This window comes from Microtus pennsylvanicus, chromosome 4 (assembly GCF_037038515.1).
Source record: "Microtus pennsylvanicus isolate mMicPen1 chromosome 4, mMicPen1.hap1, whole genome shotgun sequence".
Classification (NCBI taxonomy): Eukaryota; Metazoa; Chordata; class Mammalia; order Rodentia; family Cricetidae; genus Microtus; species Microtus pennsylvanicus.
In genome coordinates this window covers 23,058,370-23,077,029 of record NC_134582.1, presented here as the reverse complement: position 1 = coordinate 23,077,029, position 18,660 = coordinate 23,058,370, and the positions used below count along the sequence as shown (strand labels likewise).

General features: G+C 41.0%; 1 protein-coding gene across 4 annotated transcripts in view; it reads right to left on the bottom strand.

The window, feature by feature from the left end:
• Window positions 1–1,033: 1,033 nt before the first annotated feature.
• The window catches only part of Fbxo38 (F-box protein 38), a 41,787-nt gene continuing 24,160 nt past the window's right edge, over window positions 1,034–18,660 (bottom strand). For 2 of the 4 annotated variants that reach the window (XM_075968494.1, XM_075968495.1), the window contains exons 10-22: window positions 17,381–17,551; window positions 15,668–15,810; window positions 14,699–14,912; window positions 12,542–12,661; window positions 11,032–11,211; window positions 9,851–10,585; window positions 8,151–8,251; window positions 7,851–7,953; window positions 4,965–5,131; window positions 3,750–3,895; window positions 3,110–3,213; window positions 2,648–2,761; window positions 1,034–1,852 (exon numbers count right to left, since the gene is read on the bottom strand). In XM_075968494.1, coding sequence (XP_075824609.1) covers window positions 1,674–1,852; window positions 2,648–2,761; window positions 3,110–3,213; window positions 3,750–3,895; window positions 4,965–5,131; window positions 7,851–7,953; window positions 8,151–8,251; window positions 9,851–10,585; window positions 11,032–11,211; window positions 12,542–12,661; window positions 14,699–14,912; window positions 15,668–15,810; window positions 17,381–17,551 — 2,477 coding nt within the window. In that variant the 3' untranslated portion in view covers window positions 1,034–1,673. The remainder of the gene's footprint in view (window positions 1,853–2,647; window positions 2,762–3,109; window positions 3,214–3,749; window positions 3,896–4,964; window positions 5,132–7,850; window positions 7,954–8,150; window positions 8,252–9,850; window positions 10,586–11,031; window positions 11,212–12,541; window positions 12,662–14,698; window positions 14,913–15,667; window positions 15,811–17,380; window positions 17,552–18,660) is intronic. The other 2 variants (XM_075968496.1, XM_075968497.1) reach the window with 1 other exon arrangement.

Below are 18,660 nucleotides of genomic sequence, written 5' to 3'. Positions count from 1 at the left end.
TGTAAGCATCGTCTATCTGAGGTCCTTGCTAGAGCGAGGGGGAAACTAGAGGGGTTGGTTCTTGCTGAGAACTATAGGTTATTATTCTGCATTTGTATCCTGCCTCTTACTGAGCAGTTATAACCTGAGCAGTCAACTAAACAGTTAAAAAACAATGCAATGACCCCTGAATTTGGGTGACAGTTATGTACCTCAATCTGTGGGGAGAATGGTATACCAGACTTTGTTGACTCTCCAAGGAGGCCATATCACCTCTACTGACTGAATGGAGCTGAGATGGGATGAGGTGAGGGGGTGGGAGAAGGGGAGGAAAGGGTAACTGGGCTAGTGTGCAAAATTTAAAAAATTTAAATAAAAAAGTGCTAAAAAAACCCCCAATGTAACCAAAAGATGAACTATCCAATCATATTTAAGATGTTTAAAAATCTAGCATGTCAAGAATTTTAAAAGTTTTGAAGACACGGGCACCTGTCATGCAGGAGTCCAGTGTTAGGGAAGCTCACCAGCACCCGTGCCTGTCTGTCTATACAGTTGCGATCATAAACCAAATTCATGTCTTATCCAGCAAACACCAAGTCCCGATCATGGATGACTGATATTTTCCTTTCTTGGCCTTAATTAAACCCCGGGAAAAGGAAGGGGCTGAACAAATTCTGAAAGACCTGACCATTTCGAGACCATAATTCCTTTGACTTTAGCCTTTGGCTTCTGAAGCCTGTTAAAGGTCACTTATTTATCGAATGGCAAAGTCATTTGGTGATGCCCCTGAGAGTGAACAGCACCACCACTGCCGCAGGAGGCAGCCTCCAGCAGCAAGAGAAAGGCGGTTCCTCTGAACTAGCCCATGGCCCATTTCCTCAGCATTCTGCCGCAGCTCTGCAGCCCGCAGCTTTAGGGTACTGCGCTGCTCATGGTCATACTTTGAAATTGGATCAGAAAGTGGACACCGCTGCTGAGTCAGACACAACTACACACTGCTTCTCTGTGTAGTACTGCTACCGTAAAACACAGTTTCAAGTCCATGGCAACAATAAAGTTTTTACTAAATGTTTATTTTCATGTTCAAGATAAAGCATATACACAATTGAATGCAGAAATAAATAACTAGAAATGCTCTGAAAACTTTCTATTTGCCCTCCAAATTCATTTTTTAAGTTTGTGGATCTTTTCATTTAAAGAAATATGCCAAATATAAACACTAAGAAAAACAGAAGCCCACCATAATACAGAGACAGCCTTCTCTGACTGAGAGTTAGTTGGCATTTTAATAACGAAACACACAGGACACAGCACTCTTTAGCACTGACGCAGAAGCTCTGCTGAAGGAGAAAAGGCACAGACTGAAGGGACAATGGCGAGTAGCAGAGAAAATGGGCTCACGCACACGGCACTGAGAACTAAGTCAGGAAAAGGGAACAGAATCAATAGTCAATTATCTGCCTTCATTCAAATGACTTCTTTAAATTAAGATGTATAAACATAGGATATAAAGATGTTACTTTCGGAAGTGTCTTTGTATATTTCCTCTATATATAAATCTTTGTATACAATTTCCATGTTCCTTATATATCTCCTATATAACAAACTGAGCCAGGGCCTCCCAATTCCAAGCCCGAAGTTTCCTGTGTAGTCTTCTTGACCGTTCTGAGGCAGAAGAGCCAGGGAAGGTCTCTTTAAATGTAGTCGTCTTCAACTGGCTCTCCATTGACATCACAGTAGTGGATAAAAATGGCCACCACTCGCTGAAATACGCCCCTTTTCATCTGGCGCATCTCTGAGATCTCCTCTCCTATTGTCTCCATACAAATGTCTGCAGACAGCTGTCCTTTCCTTCGAGGAGCATAGATGGTGCCTGGGAAACAGCAAAGAGATGAGAAAAGACTTAGAATGAATCACCGGGTCCACTTCCTGTACCACAATGTAGCTGACGCAAGGACAGCTCATAGAATTTGTCCTCGCTACTTCAGTTTTATATCAGAGCTGAAGTCTAAGACAGCAGACATGATCAAAGTCCCCAGGTAAAAATAATGCACCAATGAGTAAATTATGCTAAGTACAACTAAAAAACTCACTTCTTCATACATATTTATTTCAAAGTTTTGCCTATAGGTAAAATATACAAATATGTTAAAACTTGGAAAAAATTATTAAAAGCTTCCCCCCAAATTTCTACACTTAAATCACAATAAGTTGCAGTGACACAACGCTTCCATAATCAGGCAACTAATTAGTGTAACTGAGCAATCTGAAAGACCGTGTTTGTAAATTTTTCAGTAAAGATCAGTGAGCTTGTCAGGTGCAGGTGTACGTGCTGAACATAATCCCAGCAACCTGGACTAGGCACTCAAGGCCAGACTCACTACACAGATAACTGGAGGCAAGCTTGGGCTACATGAGAATCTTTCTCAAGAGGCAAACTCGAAGTGGTTTTGTAAGGCTGCTGTATTTTTCATTAGTCCTGAGTTAAATTTCCAGTGTATATCCAATGTACCATACAACAAAACAACTAAATGCACAGGAAACTGAGGGTATCCGAGATTCCCATCGTGTGGACAGCAGACCCACTGTGCATCTGCTGCTATTAACTATTTAACACACTAAGACAGACTCAAGCTAGAGAACACAAGTTAGATCAGGCCATAATTACTCTCTTCGTCATCTTCAAAATCGTATCTGGCGAAGCTGTTGGGCTCTGCTGCCCGCAGTGACCTCAGCCAAGGGAAGTCAGAAATCATGGAATATGGTGCTCCATCCACAACACCTGAAATAAGCAGACAGCTATCAAAGTCCCGTTGGCATAGAAATGGTAATAGCAGCAAACTAGACCTAAGCAGTTACAGCTGGGTACAGAGACTGAAACAACTGCCTTCAAAGGCGTTTCTAACCACTACAACTCTTAATTTTGATTTACCTTTTGTGTGTCAACAGATTCTGGTTATTCTAGGGGTGGTAAAGACATAGACAGACGAATATTTATCCAGCCTCTGCTTCTTGCAGAGATTCACACCCAATCTGATGAATTAATTCTAAGGCGCTCCATCCTAAGGCAAGCCCCTCCCATCTAGTTCACAGCTTGAAATTTAACTCCCCAGTGTAGGTAAATTCTTACCCTCTAAAGTGTAAATTTCTCTCCCCCAGGGGTACTTAGGGTACTTCTTTAAATCTTCTTCAGTCCGAGTGGCTTCCAGGAAAAATTCATATTTAATGAGTTCTCTGGAGGCAATAGGAGAAAAAATCAGGTAAATAAACAACTGAAAAAGAATGCTGGAGAGAAAGCAACCGTCTGGTCCATTCAAGCTTAGATTCTACCAACAACTTCAGGTAGAATGACGACAACTCTCCGTCATCACCAATGACTCCACACAGAGAGCAAGTCTAACCTGCATTCACGGAAGTCTCTGGGCAAATACCTTGTATATTAAGGGTACTTAGTACACTGTTTTAAGATTAAAAACAATTTTCTGTAGAGTCTCAAGACTGTCATTAACTTGAATTTTTGGCATCCTCCATGTCTGGAGAAATAACATGTGTATGCGGTTTCTTAGGATTTTTTCTCTAAGTTTGAATAAAATGTTACATAAATACATGCATGATTTTAAGTTTGAAATTTTCTTTGAAGCTTTTTTACACATTTATGTCATGCCAAGTCTACTTAGAAAGACAAATTGGAATCATTTAAAATGAATTAGAATTTGCTCCTAAAAGCAACCAACGGGAGAACTATGAAAAAGTGCCACAGAGTCACTTACTGATTGATATTGGCTATAGTGTCCATCCAGTTGCGAATGCGCACCTTGTTCCGCACGTTGGGAGGATTACTGAACTCGTGAATTATACAAATGTGATAGGGGTAGGGGCCACTAAACAGCTTCTGCTCCAAAGTTAGTGTATCTACCTGTGGAAGACACCAGAAAAAGGTATTCGGACTAATAATATGTCTGAGACTTCTGAAGACCTTGAAAAGCTTCAGTTTTGAAATGCCTGGCTGATTTGGAAATCAAATAATAGCTCTGTCTCAAAGCACAGCTTGCCATGTTTGGATTAAGACAGCGAATTCTCTGCACAGAGGACTCAGCAATTTCCCCCTCACTGCTGTGTAAGAACCCGGTAAGTCAGAGAGCTGACTCAGGTGATGGCCGTCAACTCCACATCTCCAGAGGCTGTCCTTCACAGGTGTCGCTCCAGGCTGCTTTACAGAACCCAGAGTGTATACAACTGTCCTACTTAGAACAATCGCTAAGTTTGAGGGACAGTGCGTTTCTTTTCTCGTTACAGACTCTGTGCTGACAGTGCATTCTCGTGGATGCCCTTCTGCATCTTGAGCTTTCAGGGAAACATGAATTTAACTCCTTGTCAGAAAGGAAAACTTGCTTAAGGAAGAAAAACATCATCTAGTTTTAATCATGTAGCCAGTTTTGAGTATTAATACACTTATGAATTTGATTAACTTATTTTAGGAGCCTAAATCTCAAGAGTCCAAGAGTTGTTTAATATTTCATTCTGGCAACAAGCATCATCCTACATACACACTTCCAATAAAAATTACAGCTATCACACTATTGCTTAAGGTACACCAGCAACTGTCCTAGTATATCATATAAATTAGCTAAAACACCACAAAAACTTAAGTATGATTCTAATTTTACACATAACAAATTAAGAGACAGATGTTAAAGAACTTGCTCCATGCCAAAGGAGAATCTGAACCAGGAAGTCTGTGATCTGAGCGCATGCTCTTAGTCAACAGGCCACTTCCAGCCTGCCGAAGGAGGCCATGTAGCTGCTAGGAGTCCCTAAAGAATTAGCAGCAAAGCATTAACATGCAATATTGGCAAAAAAATCTGGTTTGCTTATGAAAGCTCAACAGATTTTAAAGAATCATTATTGAAGATTGAACAAAACAGATTTCATAAACAAGTATTAGTACAAGATGTACTTTATCATAAAAAAGCAGAGCTCGTTACCTGCTGCATTGGACGCAGGTAGATGATGCGGTTCCTCTCTGGAGGCATCTTCAGTATTTGATCTAGGACCTGATCCATATTTAGTTTCTTGCACTGTGCATAGTCAAATCTGTTTACAATTGGTGCATTTTCTACTTTTAAATGTTTCAGTACTCTGCACCTGGTAGCTATAAAATAAAGCAATAAATGCTATAAATAATTCACACAAGAGTGCAAAGCATAGAGTCCCAGAAGCTTCTCTGGGAAACCCTGGCCCAGGCACTGTGTTTGTGAACACAGGTACTATGCTGGTCAAATACAAATAACAGCTAAGAGATGACACCGTGACTCAATTCAGAAACTGGCTATCCTCATGTCATCAAGACAGTAAGGACCCTCTTCCTTAGCAGCTGACCTGCCCAGGAGACATTTAATGCTGAAGAACTACTGAATGGCATAACTACATAGTTAAAGGTCATACCTAGAACAATTCACAAATATTACCTTGTATTTAATGGTAAAACTGAACAGAGTTAATTTTAACTCCTGTCACAAATACAGAAACAGATCTGGAGAAAAGGCACAGCACTATGTGAACTCTGAAGTCTTCGGCTAGGGATTCCAGCACTGTGCAAAGATCTACTGGAAACATTACCTAAAACAACTTCTTGTTCAGCACAGCAAACATCAAGTCAGAGGGAGAAGTGTCTGCTCCTCACCTCACAAGCGTCACTACGCTGATACACCAACTACACCCCATCCCTTCTCCTTTCCTGCTTTAAATCACGTAGTTCATCTGGAGAGAGGATTAAATGGATGCAACTGTACAAACACAAAGCTGATTTGCCTGATTAAACTTTCATAAAGGTCTACAAGATCTTCAGCACAAACACCATCTTCCAGAGCACTCTGCCCTCTAACTTCCATGTTTAACTACTGTCAGCATCCTGCCTTCAGGCCAACTGCATCCTCTGTTACATAAAAAAGAAGGAATTAGACAGAAATAAAAAAGAGAGTGAACCAGATGGTGATACGGACCTGACGGCTCTCTGCTGTAAAATCAGACAAAGCTTAGATTTAATCTCATTTAGGCATCCCATTTGCCATTAACTTAGCTGCTGTCTAGAGGTTGAGTTACTTTTCTAAGACCCTGTGTCTCAGACACACTGAACTACACACCTTGCTTTCAAGGGCAGAAGGTGGACCCTATGATCTATATCAGCAGGCTGAGGATGATGCCAGAGAATTATGGGCAAAGCCCAGCACTAAAGCCAGTGGCACTCTCTAAGAAGCACTTCATTACTTTGAGAGGTTGATATAGCAAAGGGGAGTGTCTGGAAGTTGTTTTAGATGCCCAGAGGCAGAGGGTGGACTCCTGAGCAACTTAGGAAGGGCAAGCCTATTGTATGCATTCAGAGCTTTCTGTTTCAGGAAGAAACTCCAAATGGAGGTAGTGACTTGATCAGATATTCTATGGCATAAACCTTGTTGGTTGAAATAGAAAAATATTCAAATTTCTGCAGCATGAACAGAGTCTGACATCTTATAGAAATCAGGGGAGAGAGTCATATCTGTCCTTTTTATATTCTCCTACTTTGATGACATATTTGGAAGGTGTCTTTTAATGGAATTAATGGGATTTCATATGTAGCACAAATAATGAAAACTCAAGAGTCAGATATTGACTAAACCTAAAACTCAGAAAAGCAAGGCAGCCAAGCCACTAGAAGTGTTAGCTCTACTAAGGCTGGGTGCCTGTAGACTAAGCAGACAGAGCCTCTCTCCTCCCATTTTATACTCCCTCTAGTGCTGAGATTAAAGGTTTGCACCACCACCACCTGGGTTTGATTTTGCATTAATCTCCTGTAGCCCAGGGTGGCCTTGAACTCACAGAGATCCATCTGCCTCTGTCTCCCAAATCCTGGGATTGAAGGTGTGTGCCACTACTGCCTGACCTCTAGTGGCTTAGCTTGGTCCTTCTGCTCTTTAGGCAAGCTTTATTTATTAAAACATAATAAAATATCACTATAATCACCAGTACCACAGGAAACAGAAAATATAACTAAACTGTTTTAACAATTTTTCTGAAATACTAATATAACATCTGCTAGATGTTTCCTTCAAGACAGATTCTTGCTCTGTGGCCCAAGCTGGCACTGGGTTCCCGGCAGTCCTGTTTCAGCCTCTTAAGTACTAAGACTACATGTGAGTCATGCCCAGCTGTATAAGGTATCTGGTAGCAGTCATACTCTGTACTGTGTACCTACATGTATGTATATATGAATGTACACACACAACACACATACACACCCCACTGCATTTAACTACAACAAAGGCCAAAGCCCAAGTGACTTAAGCAAAATTATATACACTTTATACACAGAAGAAAACGAACATACAACATGTAAATCACTCAAGGCAGGAACAAGGCAGATATTAACTTGATTTTTTTTTTATACAAGGTCTCACTGTGTAGGCTTGGCTAGCCTGGAACTTGCTATGAAGACTAGGCTAGCCTCAAACTCTGAGTACTGCCTACCTTTTCCTCCAAAGTGTTTTGGATTGAAGGTGTATGCCACCACACCCAGCCTAGATTATTTTTTTCCTTTTATATTTCTATTTTAAAGGAAAAAAATATAAATAGGAAACAAAACCACTATAAATGGGTATAATATACATTTAAAACTTTAAAACCTTACAGAGACCAGCCTAGATTTGAGACAGTCATGTGAGGAAGGTCATGAAAGATATATAGGAGTATATAAAATAAATGAGAAAGAGAAGGCATGTGCAGTGGGACTGGAGAATCCTCCAGCCTCAGTCTATGTAGCTGGGGTTACAGCCTGCACCACTGGTCTGGCTTTAGGATGCATGATGCTCTTATACAATATAACCCCAAATACATACCATGGATGAACATCATCTTGGGGCAGTCTTTCAGCACAAGATCTGTGATTCCACAATTGGTCATTGTGACTCCAACAAGATTTTTAGATTTTAATACAAGAACCTACAATGATAAATGTTTAAAATTTACAAGTGAGTATATCTTCCCCTGGGCTTTGTTTTCTTAAAGGGTAAATTTTTCAACATTAGAACCTAGAAGCTGCTAACAAAATTTTCTCTTTAGAATATAGAAAATAGATAAAGATAGAAACTTCAGTATCGTTGCATGAAAACTGGGCTGGGCAGTTAGTTCTTTTTTACCTGTACATGGTCATCCTCAATCACAGGGTCACTGGTACTGGTAGACTTATCTGCAGTTCGCTTCCGCTTCACGGCATGACATGGCTTAGTTTTGGCAACTTCTATAAAAAGAAAAACAAACCCTCAAATTTTATCCTTCCTTATTTCCTCCCAGAGCAAGTTCAGTTACATACGAAAACTCCATCATAACTCCAAAATTCAACTTGGTTGTTGAAATTGTTAGGTGCGTTTCCAAGACTGCTCCAAGTCATGATCTACCTGAACCAGCTCATCCCACACGCAACCCCCAAATCTCATCCATATTCCCGGTTTAAAACTCATTAGAGATACTCTTGGAGGATTAACTCAAGACTTTCCTACCAAAATCCTTTCAATGACTGCTGCTTAGTGTGTATGCTTCAATTTCTGACACTGGGGGTAAATGTGAGGCAAAGGCCCCCACTGTACTGTTCTCAACAGTATTCTCCTCTCTATCTCCCATTACTTGTGTCTGAAGCCATCATTCTTTCTGCTCAGAACATCTTTGTGTATTCAGGGTAAAGATGACCTATCTCAGTCCTATTCAATCATCATTTGCTTCTAACAAATTTATTTGGACCTCCAAATATTTATTGTTCTGCAAAATTCCCTGTATACCTGTTTCCATATTTAAAGTAAAGTTCCTTAAAGGCAACAACTTTTCTGGATAAAGAAAACCTGGCTTTCAACATTGCTTTTAATCCTAGCACCCGGGAGGCAGAGGCAGGCAGATCTCTGTGAGTTTGAGGCCAACCTCGTCTATAAGAGCTAGTTCCAGCACAGGCTCCAAAGCTAGAGAAACCCTGTCTCAAAAAACCAATAAATAAATAAATAAATAAAAATAAAAATAAAAAGCAGCTCACTTTTGTGAGCTCAGTGCCTCATGAATTCACTTTTGTAGTAGATGAAAAAGAGGACCCTACCTCTGTTGTGGGACTTATTTTAAGGCTGAGATGCTTAGAGAAAATTAAAATCCATTACTATCTACTGATAAATACTAGTAATTTAATAAAGGCAAGAGGGATCACCTTAGAACAGAAATAGAATTAAGATTAAAAACATGTTCAGTTCAACTCAATGCCAACCAGATACACTACAAATAGCAGTGAAATTAAGTGTGTGTGTGTGTATGTGTGTGTGTACTTTCACCCAAAGAATCCGAGGAAAACTAATTACTTACCTGCTTATTTCTTGCCAAACCTAGTTGGGAGCAAAATAAATTTCAGGAAAAACAAAACAGTAACACACACACAAAACAAAAAGCAATCACTAAATCCCATAAAAGTAGAACAAGGAACGGACAAGGAACTGTACCAGCCCAGCCACCTCACGCTCCTGCCATCCCCTGACCACTTTCCAAGGTACCCTGAGTGTGGGGTGGAAGCACTGTTCATCTATGGGGGCTGAGGCCTCAGAATTGGGACTGCATTCTGGGCAAACACACATGGTTTCTCTTTTCTTAAAGGTGAAATGACTCTGGGTTTTCTGGATCGAACCTGTTTTATACCCCCTTCCACCAAAACATTCTTAAAAATTATTTAAAAGTTTCTATGATCCACAGAACTCCCAAATAAGAGTACTATTTACCATAAATTAGCTTTTTATACGAAGACTCATGACACAAGCTCGGGCCATTGTCCAGCCCTGCCCTGCAGTTGCTAACCCTGGGAGCATTGTCATACCTGACTCAGATATCAGCGGTACATGGGACAGTCTGCTCCTGGCCCTGGTAAGGGGCCTCCGAGGGTAGTCTTCATTAGACTGCACGTCACAACTCTCAGGCTGGGAGCTCCCCCTCCTGTCCTCACCTGTAGCCCCACAGCCACTCCCATTAGTCCTCTCATCATCTGCTGGGCCTGAAGACCCCCCTTGTGGCAGAGTCCTAAAGGAAAAGGCGGATCTCGTACCATCCGGGCCATTCACAACACAGGCTCGGCTGGTTGAAGGACGTTCCTCATCAGAACACCTGCTAGTTCTCCTTTGGGACTCCTGGGGCCTGTGACAGCAGCATCTGGGGCAGACAGAACTCTCTGCGTCTCCCTCCTCCATGGCCTCAGAGTCCTCTGACCCAGCAGGGGAGCAGACACACTGCCTGGACACATCCACTTCTGCAGGGCTAGGCTCAGAAGAGCCCCCGCTGGTCACCGTCCTTACAAAGTCGGGGCTCTGAGAAGCAGTGCTGGATGAGCTGGAGTTTGCCACTGCGCTGGCGCTGGTGCTGCTGCAGCTGGGATGAACATCCTTGCTTTTTTTCTTTTCAGGAATATCCCTCGCTGCTTTCATGTCAGCTTTGATCTGCTCACTGGTGACCTGACAGCCTTTCTCACAGCTGCCCTCCTCCAGGGGAAATGGCTTCGACGGGCCCGTCTGATGGGAGTTGTGTCTCTTCCGAAGTGGAGTCTTGCCTTTTCCACTTACTGCTTACAGAAAAAGAAGAACGGCCCGAGGGAAAGAAAAGACTTCAGTGCGAACTCTGGACAAAAGGCAAGAGTAAATCTGGATGCCAAAGTGCAGCATCTTTCCTAGTTGTGTACCTCACTACTACAAAACTCGGCACTATCTCTAGTGCCTCCCTCATTAGCTCTCCACCCATCCTTCCAGAAACCAAGGCCTTCTGCTGACCACTGACAACCTGATGCACAGCAACCTAAAGCCGCACTGAAGGATTCCTCACGGCCGTCTCTGCTGTGCTACTCACCCACACAGTGGTGCCCTCTCCTGCTCAGACTTTTGCCCTCCTTGCTTTCTAGCACACACCCTAACATGCAAGCTGCACCGTGGGCTGCAGTAAAGACACATATGAAGATGGAGTGAAGCAGCTCGGACACCTCCCACTGCCAAGCCAGAGCTGGGCGCTGCTCACCTGCCAGCTCCCTAGACTGGACCGAATCTCCGTTTTTCTCTTCCCGTTCTGAATAACGCCGGGCGCCATTCTTAGGAATCCAGACTTCTTGGAGTTCTAGACTGTCTTCTTCGTCATCACTCTCTGAATCGTGAACTGTAATTGGGGGTGGTTTTACTACGCGTTGTAGACCACTAGGTCCTAAAGCAAAAAACAAAAACAATGACTAAGAATACTTGTTCAAGAAAAAATCTCACAGAAAGTACTATTTCTGAGACCTAGGGTGAGAAAGATGCTTTTGGCAAGCAGCCTTCTATCACTTACTGTGGTGAAACAAGTCCCTGTGTGAGATTCTGTGAAAGCATTTCAGCAGCTACAGCCACTACGACAACATGAGGCTGACTAGAATGACAACTGGTATCATACATTTCTAGAGGCAAGTGAAAACATCTGTCCCAATTTCAATAGTTCACAAAGCACAAGAATCTATCCTAAAATAATCCAAGTAACAGCTGCAATATTTTAAAAACTAAGCTACACAATTTCCCAAAAGTATAAGAACACAAGAAGATAACCCTCAGAATGTATGGAGTGGTGAGTACAGTCTCTCTGGAGGACCACTCGCTATACTTTGGTAGAGAATGGGCACTTAAGTAAAGCACAGCTTCAGACCTCCAGCTCTTCCAATCCGGGTGATCCTGACAGAACACAAGCTGCAAGGAACCTTGTCTGCCCTTGCCTGTCACACTGACTGGCAAAGCTGGCAGTAAGTCTGCGGGGTAAGTGACTGCATTCGTCAGACACTTGGAACAAGGTAAGCCAGGAAGGACAGTGCTGGGTTCTAATCTCAGGCTGCTCCCTGTCGCTGTGCTGAGCACACCACTCACCTCTGAAAATCTGTTTCCCATAGAAAGCAAAGAGCCAATCAAGGCCATTTAAAAGACTTGTGACACTAGCCTGCCACTAGGGTGAGAGACTGGGATTTTTTAGTCCACTCACTAATCCAGAACAGCCTCTGCCTTGTTCCTCCTCCCCTCCAAAGTGAGGTCAGAGTACAAACACATTTTTTAAATTTAAATAAAATATTAGTTTTGAGACTCACATAAATAAACACTGTATTTGCATCATTTACAGTCCTCTCTCCTGACCTCTCACACGGATGACCTCTTAATGATTGTTACACACACACACACAGCTTGCTGTGTCCATTGAACATAGCTCATACAAACACAAGAGTATGTAATCAAGTTATTTTCCAAAGTCTGAGTGCTTTCTTTTTCTACATCTACACACACGAGACACACAGTGAAATGAAAAAGCAGTTGTTGGCTGAAGCTACAAACAAAACAAACAAATAAACAACTCTTAAGATACAGATGTATGCGGCAAGGAGAATATCAATGATTTATAACAAGGCTCAGTAGGGAATAGCAGATAACACATCAGTGCTTGTTCTCAGTACTTCCTATTCGCCATTACACTCCGATTCTAATTTCCTGGATGATGGATGTGGGAAGAGTGTCATGATTACCTGCTTGTTCCTCATCAGCATCCATAGGAAGGAGTCCCTGATTGGGAGCTGGCACGTCACTTCCACTCTCAGCTCCCACCTCTCCATCCTCCTGCACCATGTCTTCCATCTCATTTAATGCTTAAATAAAAATAAAGTGAAAACTAAAGAAACGCAAAAATCCACAATGCATGTAAAACTGGCAGTTCTGGCCAGGACAGCACACACCGTCATTACGAGACCTACTCTTAAAAGAGTAGCTTGTAACTGCTTCAATAGAGACAAAGACAGGCCCAGCTAATCCAAGAGAAGGAAATCACAGATGGGAAAGGATTATTTCATAAATCAATGTAAGACAAAGGCAGGAGAAAGGTCACAATTGAAGATGATGATCATCTTATGAACAATGATCCTTGTGGCACCTGCTGTCTTAACCAGGCTATATTGAGCACACAAACTCAAATTCTCCCTTTGGCTGATATATGGCAAGGACCATTAATAAACTACATACAGTTTATAACTCTTTAATGGCATTTAAATGCCTGATTTTTTCAGTGTTTACTCTATCAAGTGCCTATCAATGAATGAGAACATGTGATTTTATTCTCACATTATTCCAAAGGATAAGGTCCACTAAAGCCTTAAGACCAAAAAGCTTCAACTTACTACTACTAATAGCTAACTTTATCAGATGTTGAAATTCCTCAAAGCAATATTCAAGATTTCTATAACAACATCCTATTTCCCAAAACTTGTTAACTGATCTTAGTTTGAGTCAGAACAAGACCAGTATTGAATGTATTCTAATGAGATTTTGCAACAAAAGGCATTTTCTTCCCTGTACTGAGCTGCGGGCACATAATTTTCCACTGCAATTCATCACAACTAGGCTTATAGGATTTGTAGTGTTTTGTGTTATAGCAGTTGTAATAACTTTCCAGAGATGATTTATGCTGCTCCAGTCTGTATTTTTATGCCTGTGACCTGTACATATATGACTCCTCTCTGGCCACATCAAAGTGACAATATTCAACTTCACACTTCCTCTTTCATCTTTACTACCTGCTGGCTCTATATGTCTTTATATCTCTTGGGGTTCAGATCAGGAGATGGATTTGACTCTAAGCTTGCAATGTCTAGGAGTTTGTATGCGACAATAAAAAAGTTTAGAGCTGCATACGGCCTCATTTACTCTAAAAAAGTGTGAAGTTCAAGGCTAGAAAAAGATCTAGAGCTCAATATATAGTTGGCACTAATGCTATTACTCTAAGTGACAATGAATACGGAGAGACGGGGGGGAAAGGAGGGGAGGACAGGGGAGAGGAAGAAACTGAGGAGGAATGCCAAATTAGGTCAGGGTAAAACCAGGAAAATGACTACGGAGTCACCAAGAGAAGAAAGTATTTCAAGAAGGTAGAAGTAGACAGAACTCTCAAATACAGTTGATCTGTCCAGTAAGATAACCACCAGGATCGAGAGTCTTTGGTGATTTTGCTGAGACCAAAAAACAAAAAAAGTTTATAGGTAACTCTGTTCAGGACATCTATGTTCACAGCACGCCTTTAGTTACAAGTCATTCCACAGGATCAGGACACCCATTTCTTCTCAGTTACAACGTCTATGCGGTAGACAAAAGAATGACAGGAAGATGGCTAGAGGAATTATTTTCCTAGCTTTGAGGGATCAACTGAGAAACCAGAAAACTACCTTGGCTCATTCGTACTCAATGGCAGAGGGCATGGAGATGGAGCCTATTAGTACACAGGCTAACAGACAGCAGCTGTTTAGTAGCTAGGAAAGAACTGGGCAGGCAATTACAGAGCTGACATTTCATAGGCTGGAATTAGATCATGCACTTTGTCTGCAGGGCAGCTGTAAAGATCTGCAGACTGAGAGCATGTGAAGCTTGCCCATGCATGTAGTGGGTACTCATTTCCTTTTTAACCTAAGTAGTTTAAAAGCTACTTTGCTATAATCCTCAGAGTTAAAGCTCAGTTAAATCAAGCCTCTAATGCTGTCAACGTACTCTGAGTCCTAGTATTACCAGTCCTTCCACTCTGAATTCTCTGTGTGTGGACCACGAGTGACAAGCTCAAGTAAGAAAAAAACCAACAGGATAGAATCAGAAACTAAAGCAAAGCTCATTTGCATCTGGAGCTCATGAAAGATCTGAGTTACCATCAGCACCAAACTGCTGCTCTCCCGGCTGTAGCTCTTGACGAAAGTCATTCTCCTCATCCGAATCATCTGGGTGATGGTGATTGTTGTCATGGATGTTGGCATTATTATTCTGAGCATTATTATCATTGTCATTGTTGGAATTCTGGTTGCTAACAAGTGCTGAGGAAACCCCAATTCCAGTGCCTGCACTCAGACCAACTCGAGCACAGCCCTAGGCAAAAACAAACCATGTGCTTATTAATTTGGGTTGGAATACTTTATTTATAATAACTCCTCACATAAGGACGAGTATTTAAAAGTACAACTTCAGAAATGCTTTCATATATGTAGAAAAGATCTCATTCAAAGCTACCACACTTCAAGCAAGACAAAGCATCACTAGCCTGATTTGCAATTATCAGTGCACACTGGGAAAAGAGATGTGTGACATCACATGACTGATAAGTGGCTTAGCTGGGAACCAAAAGCAGATTCTATGTTTTCCCCACTATAATGAACTGTTTCAGCAGTGAGGAAAAACCACAGCAGCACAGATTACCATGAATACTGTTCTACTGGTGAGGCTGTTTAAAAATAACATTTGTACAACGGGACAACATTAGGAGATGACAGCAAAGTAAAACATTTCCAAAATGAATTCCTATCCTCAGACTTGAGCTTCTGCGGACTAATTTCTAAGTGCTCTGGGAAAGCACTGTGTCCTAATGTCTTTACAAATTTACAAAACAGGCGGCAGCCTAACTTTTACTTTCCCTTCCCTGAAGACCCCTTAACACACACTGAAAAATAAGAGGCCATCCAATGCTATAAATGCCACACCTTCACTGAAGATAGAATTTAAAAATACAACTATAACAGCAGAAAGGCATATATGACAGGTTGTTTTGCTTTCTTCCCTGTATCCATACTGAAACACAACAAAACAAACAAAAAAAACCCCAAAAACTTCTCTCAACTGGGATTCACCTTGGGCGGCTCACGAAACATCTGGTCCAGGGAAATAAACTCCAGGCTGGGCAATAATTCAATAAACTGACCGAAAGAATCCAGCTTCAAAGCATGGCACCGCACAAGGTTGATATCAACCAGCCGTGTCCATCTAGAGTGATCTGTTGAAAACAATACGACAAGTGTTTACTCGGCACTGTCCCCAGGCAACTCATGAATTTTTGCTACAGATCACAAAAGTCTTTCCAATCCTCTCCTTTTGAGTAATTTTTCCCTTATTTCATAGTCTTTAAGACTTGATGACTACCTATTACGAAGCTCCAGAGCTAATTTCACTGTGAGAAATACATGGCCCAGGAAACACTGACATGAAGCTAAGGTGGCCCTGATTGAAATGTCACTCTATCAGCCTATATCCCTTCAGCAACAGGACACTGGGGAAAGCAAACGTGGCACATTCATTTAGCTGAACAGATGCACCTACTTTGACAGAATGAGGAGAGCTACAGGCTTGCTGAGATGGACCGCTCTCCTGAACATACTTAGTATGCAAACTAAGGCACAGGACAGTGTAAACACAGGAAGAGCCTTCGAACAAAAATCACTTTAAATGCTATATAGGTATAGGATGTAATATGCACAAAATAATTTGTCCAGAAGAATATATAAGAAACTGTTGATGATGGTTACCTTGAGAAGAGGAGACTTTTCATTTTGTACCTTTCTGTACTGTCTGAAATTTATCAAGTGCATGTATTACTTTAATTTAAGTGTTAACAGGAGTTCTGAGTGATGGGATTATAAGCCATTTTTTGTTTTCTTCTTTAAACTCTTCTGTATTTAAGAAAAACAAACCAAAAACCCAATAAATGTTATTTTTTAAAAGTGATCTATACCTGTTATATCCTAAAATTCCTAAATTCCAGTAACATGTTGATTCATCTGGGCCACAGACAGGTAAGGTATGGACATTCTGGCAAGCAATCTCAGAAGAGGCTCGAGGGCTCTGAACAGTCCTGAGGGCAGCTCTGCAAGGAGGTGCAGATCCTTGGCAAGAGGTCAAGGGTTCAGTATGTATTTGCGAGGGTGTTTGGTTAAAGTAGGTATCACAAAAACCTTATCCTCTAACCGGTAATCTACTTAAGTTTTGTGAATACAGACAGTTGAAGGCCTTTAAAATAAACAGCATTAAATTTTTTCATAGGAGAAAATGAGCTTGTGCCATAAGGAAAAATATCAAGCACAAAAGTCACTTCTATATTTGAGATGGGATAGGCAGGACAGGTTAAAAGGAATAGAATTCCTGGTCAATCAAAGCTTTAATTTCAGGTTAGTGTTTAATAAGTCATGTAAGTAAGGTTTTTAGAAATATGCCCCTACTTTTTCCTTCCAGATAATGTGCCACTTTGAAGGTAATTCAAAGGAATCAACAACAATATCCTAGGTTCTGGGCAGAGACTCTTAGTTTTAATCGCATGTGCAAAGTGCAGGCAAAGATCAGGGTACTTAAATCTATAACTGGGGCACTGCAAACTTCTAAGCTAAGAACTTTAAAAATTGAAAAAGATTCTATCGTATTTCCAACTCACTGAATAATGGTCCTCAAAACTTGTATAAATAATCCACATCAAGTATATGTATATAAAATCTACATTAGGAATACAATCATATCACATAAAAAGACATATTTCACTACCAGAAAACACAGTGTTATTGTCAAGTTTACTGTACCTGAGATCCAATTGTATGGGTTGTGTAGATGAGGACAGTTATAAATTGCCAGATATTTGATACAGGAAAAAACTTCATTGACTGCCTTCATTCCTATATCAGTGATGATACCAGGATTTTCTACCACATCTGCCAAACCATACTTCACCAAATCTGCATTAGCCATTCTGCCTAGAAAGAAATCAATTTTAAAGTCTCAGTGCCATGGAGTGTTGCCAATTCTGTATCTTATCATTCCATGTGATTAACCTGTTCTGTTTCAGCCATCATCAGGCTGACTTCAGGTTTAAAGTCTGTTCTGAATATATGGTACCATTCTCATACCCACAGAATTTATGTTAAAAGTCAAAGGATAAATAATAGGAAACAAATAATATTAAACTGTTTAGAAAGAAGAAAAAGACTAACTCAGAGATGTACTGGTTTGTACAACTATAATGCTTTAATTTATCCTTTAAAAAGGAAAACGAAACCATAAAATGGAACTCTCTCATGGTATAAGGAGTGAGTTTTTAAAGTATAGTGTGGCCATGGAAAACTAGGATCAGAACCCATAATACAGGTGAATAGGTGTCTACCCTGAATTGATTCTAACTCAGACACATGTCACTGGCCAGGTCACAATGTGGAGGGGAGGTTGAGGGTGTTAAGTTATCCTAAATCATGCCACTGGCAACCATACTTCAACTCTTACATATCATCATTCTCTCCTCCGAATGGCGGGTCCTCACACTTCAGGACAGTTAACTTAAACATAAGAGCTCTCTGAAGGATGTTAGTTAAGTTGTATCATCCTCTGTGTGTTAGATAGTACTAGCAATCTAAGAGAAACATACACAGATACACATACATAAACCTTATAGTCCTTTAAATTAATGCAACAACCCTACAAACAAAAACTCAATTGCTCTTGGTGGAACTGTTTTTGAACAGAGCAATGTACATTTTTTTGCTTGGAATATGTGTTAACCAATCAATCTACCCCAAGTTCTGCCCATTTTATTCTCCATATAGTTTGTGCTTTCTATTACTGTCCAGTATTGGTAACTGCAGGCACTTCTTGCAGAAGTCATCTTGCCATCCTAAACTTAGACCTCTTTGCTGCTCTTTGGACTTTAAGATTACTTATTCTCTTACAATGAGCAAAATCTTGAACTGACCCTATTTATTAGGTGCTGTCCACATAAACGCTCCACTATAAAATGACAAACGCATGTCCTACGACCAGCCTTTAGGGCAACCCATTACTGCTCCTAAGTTTTTCTACTGGCCAAAAATTT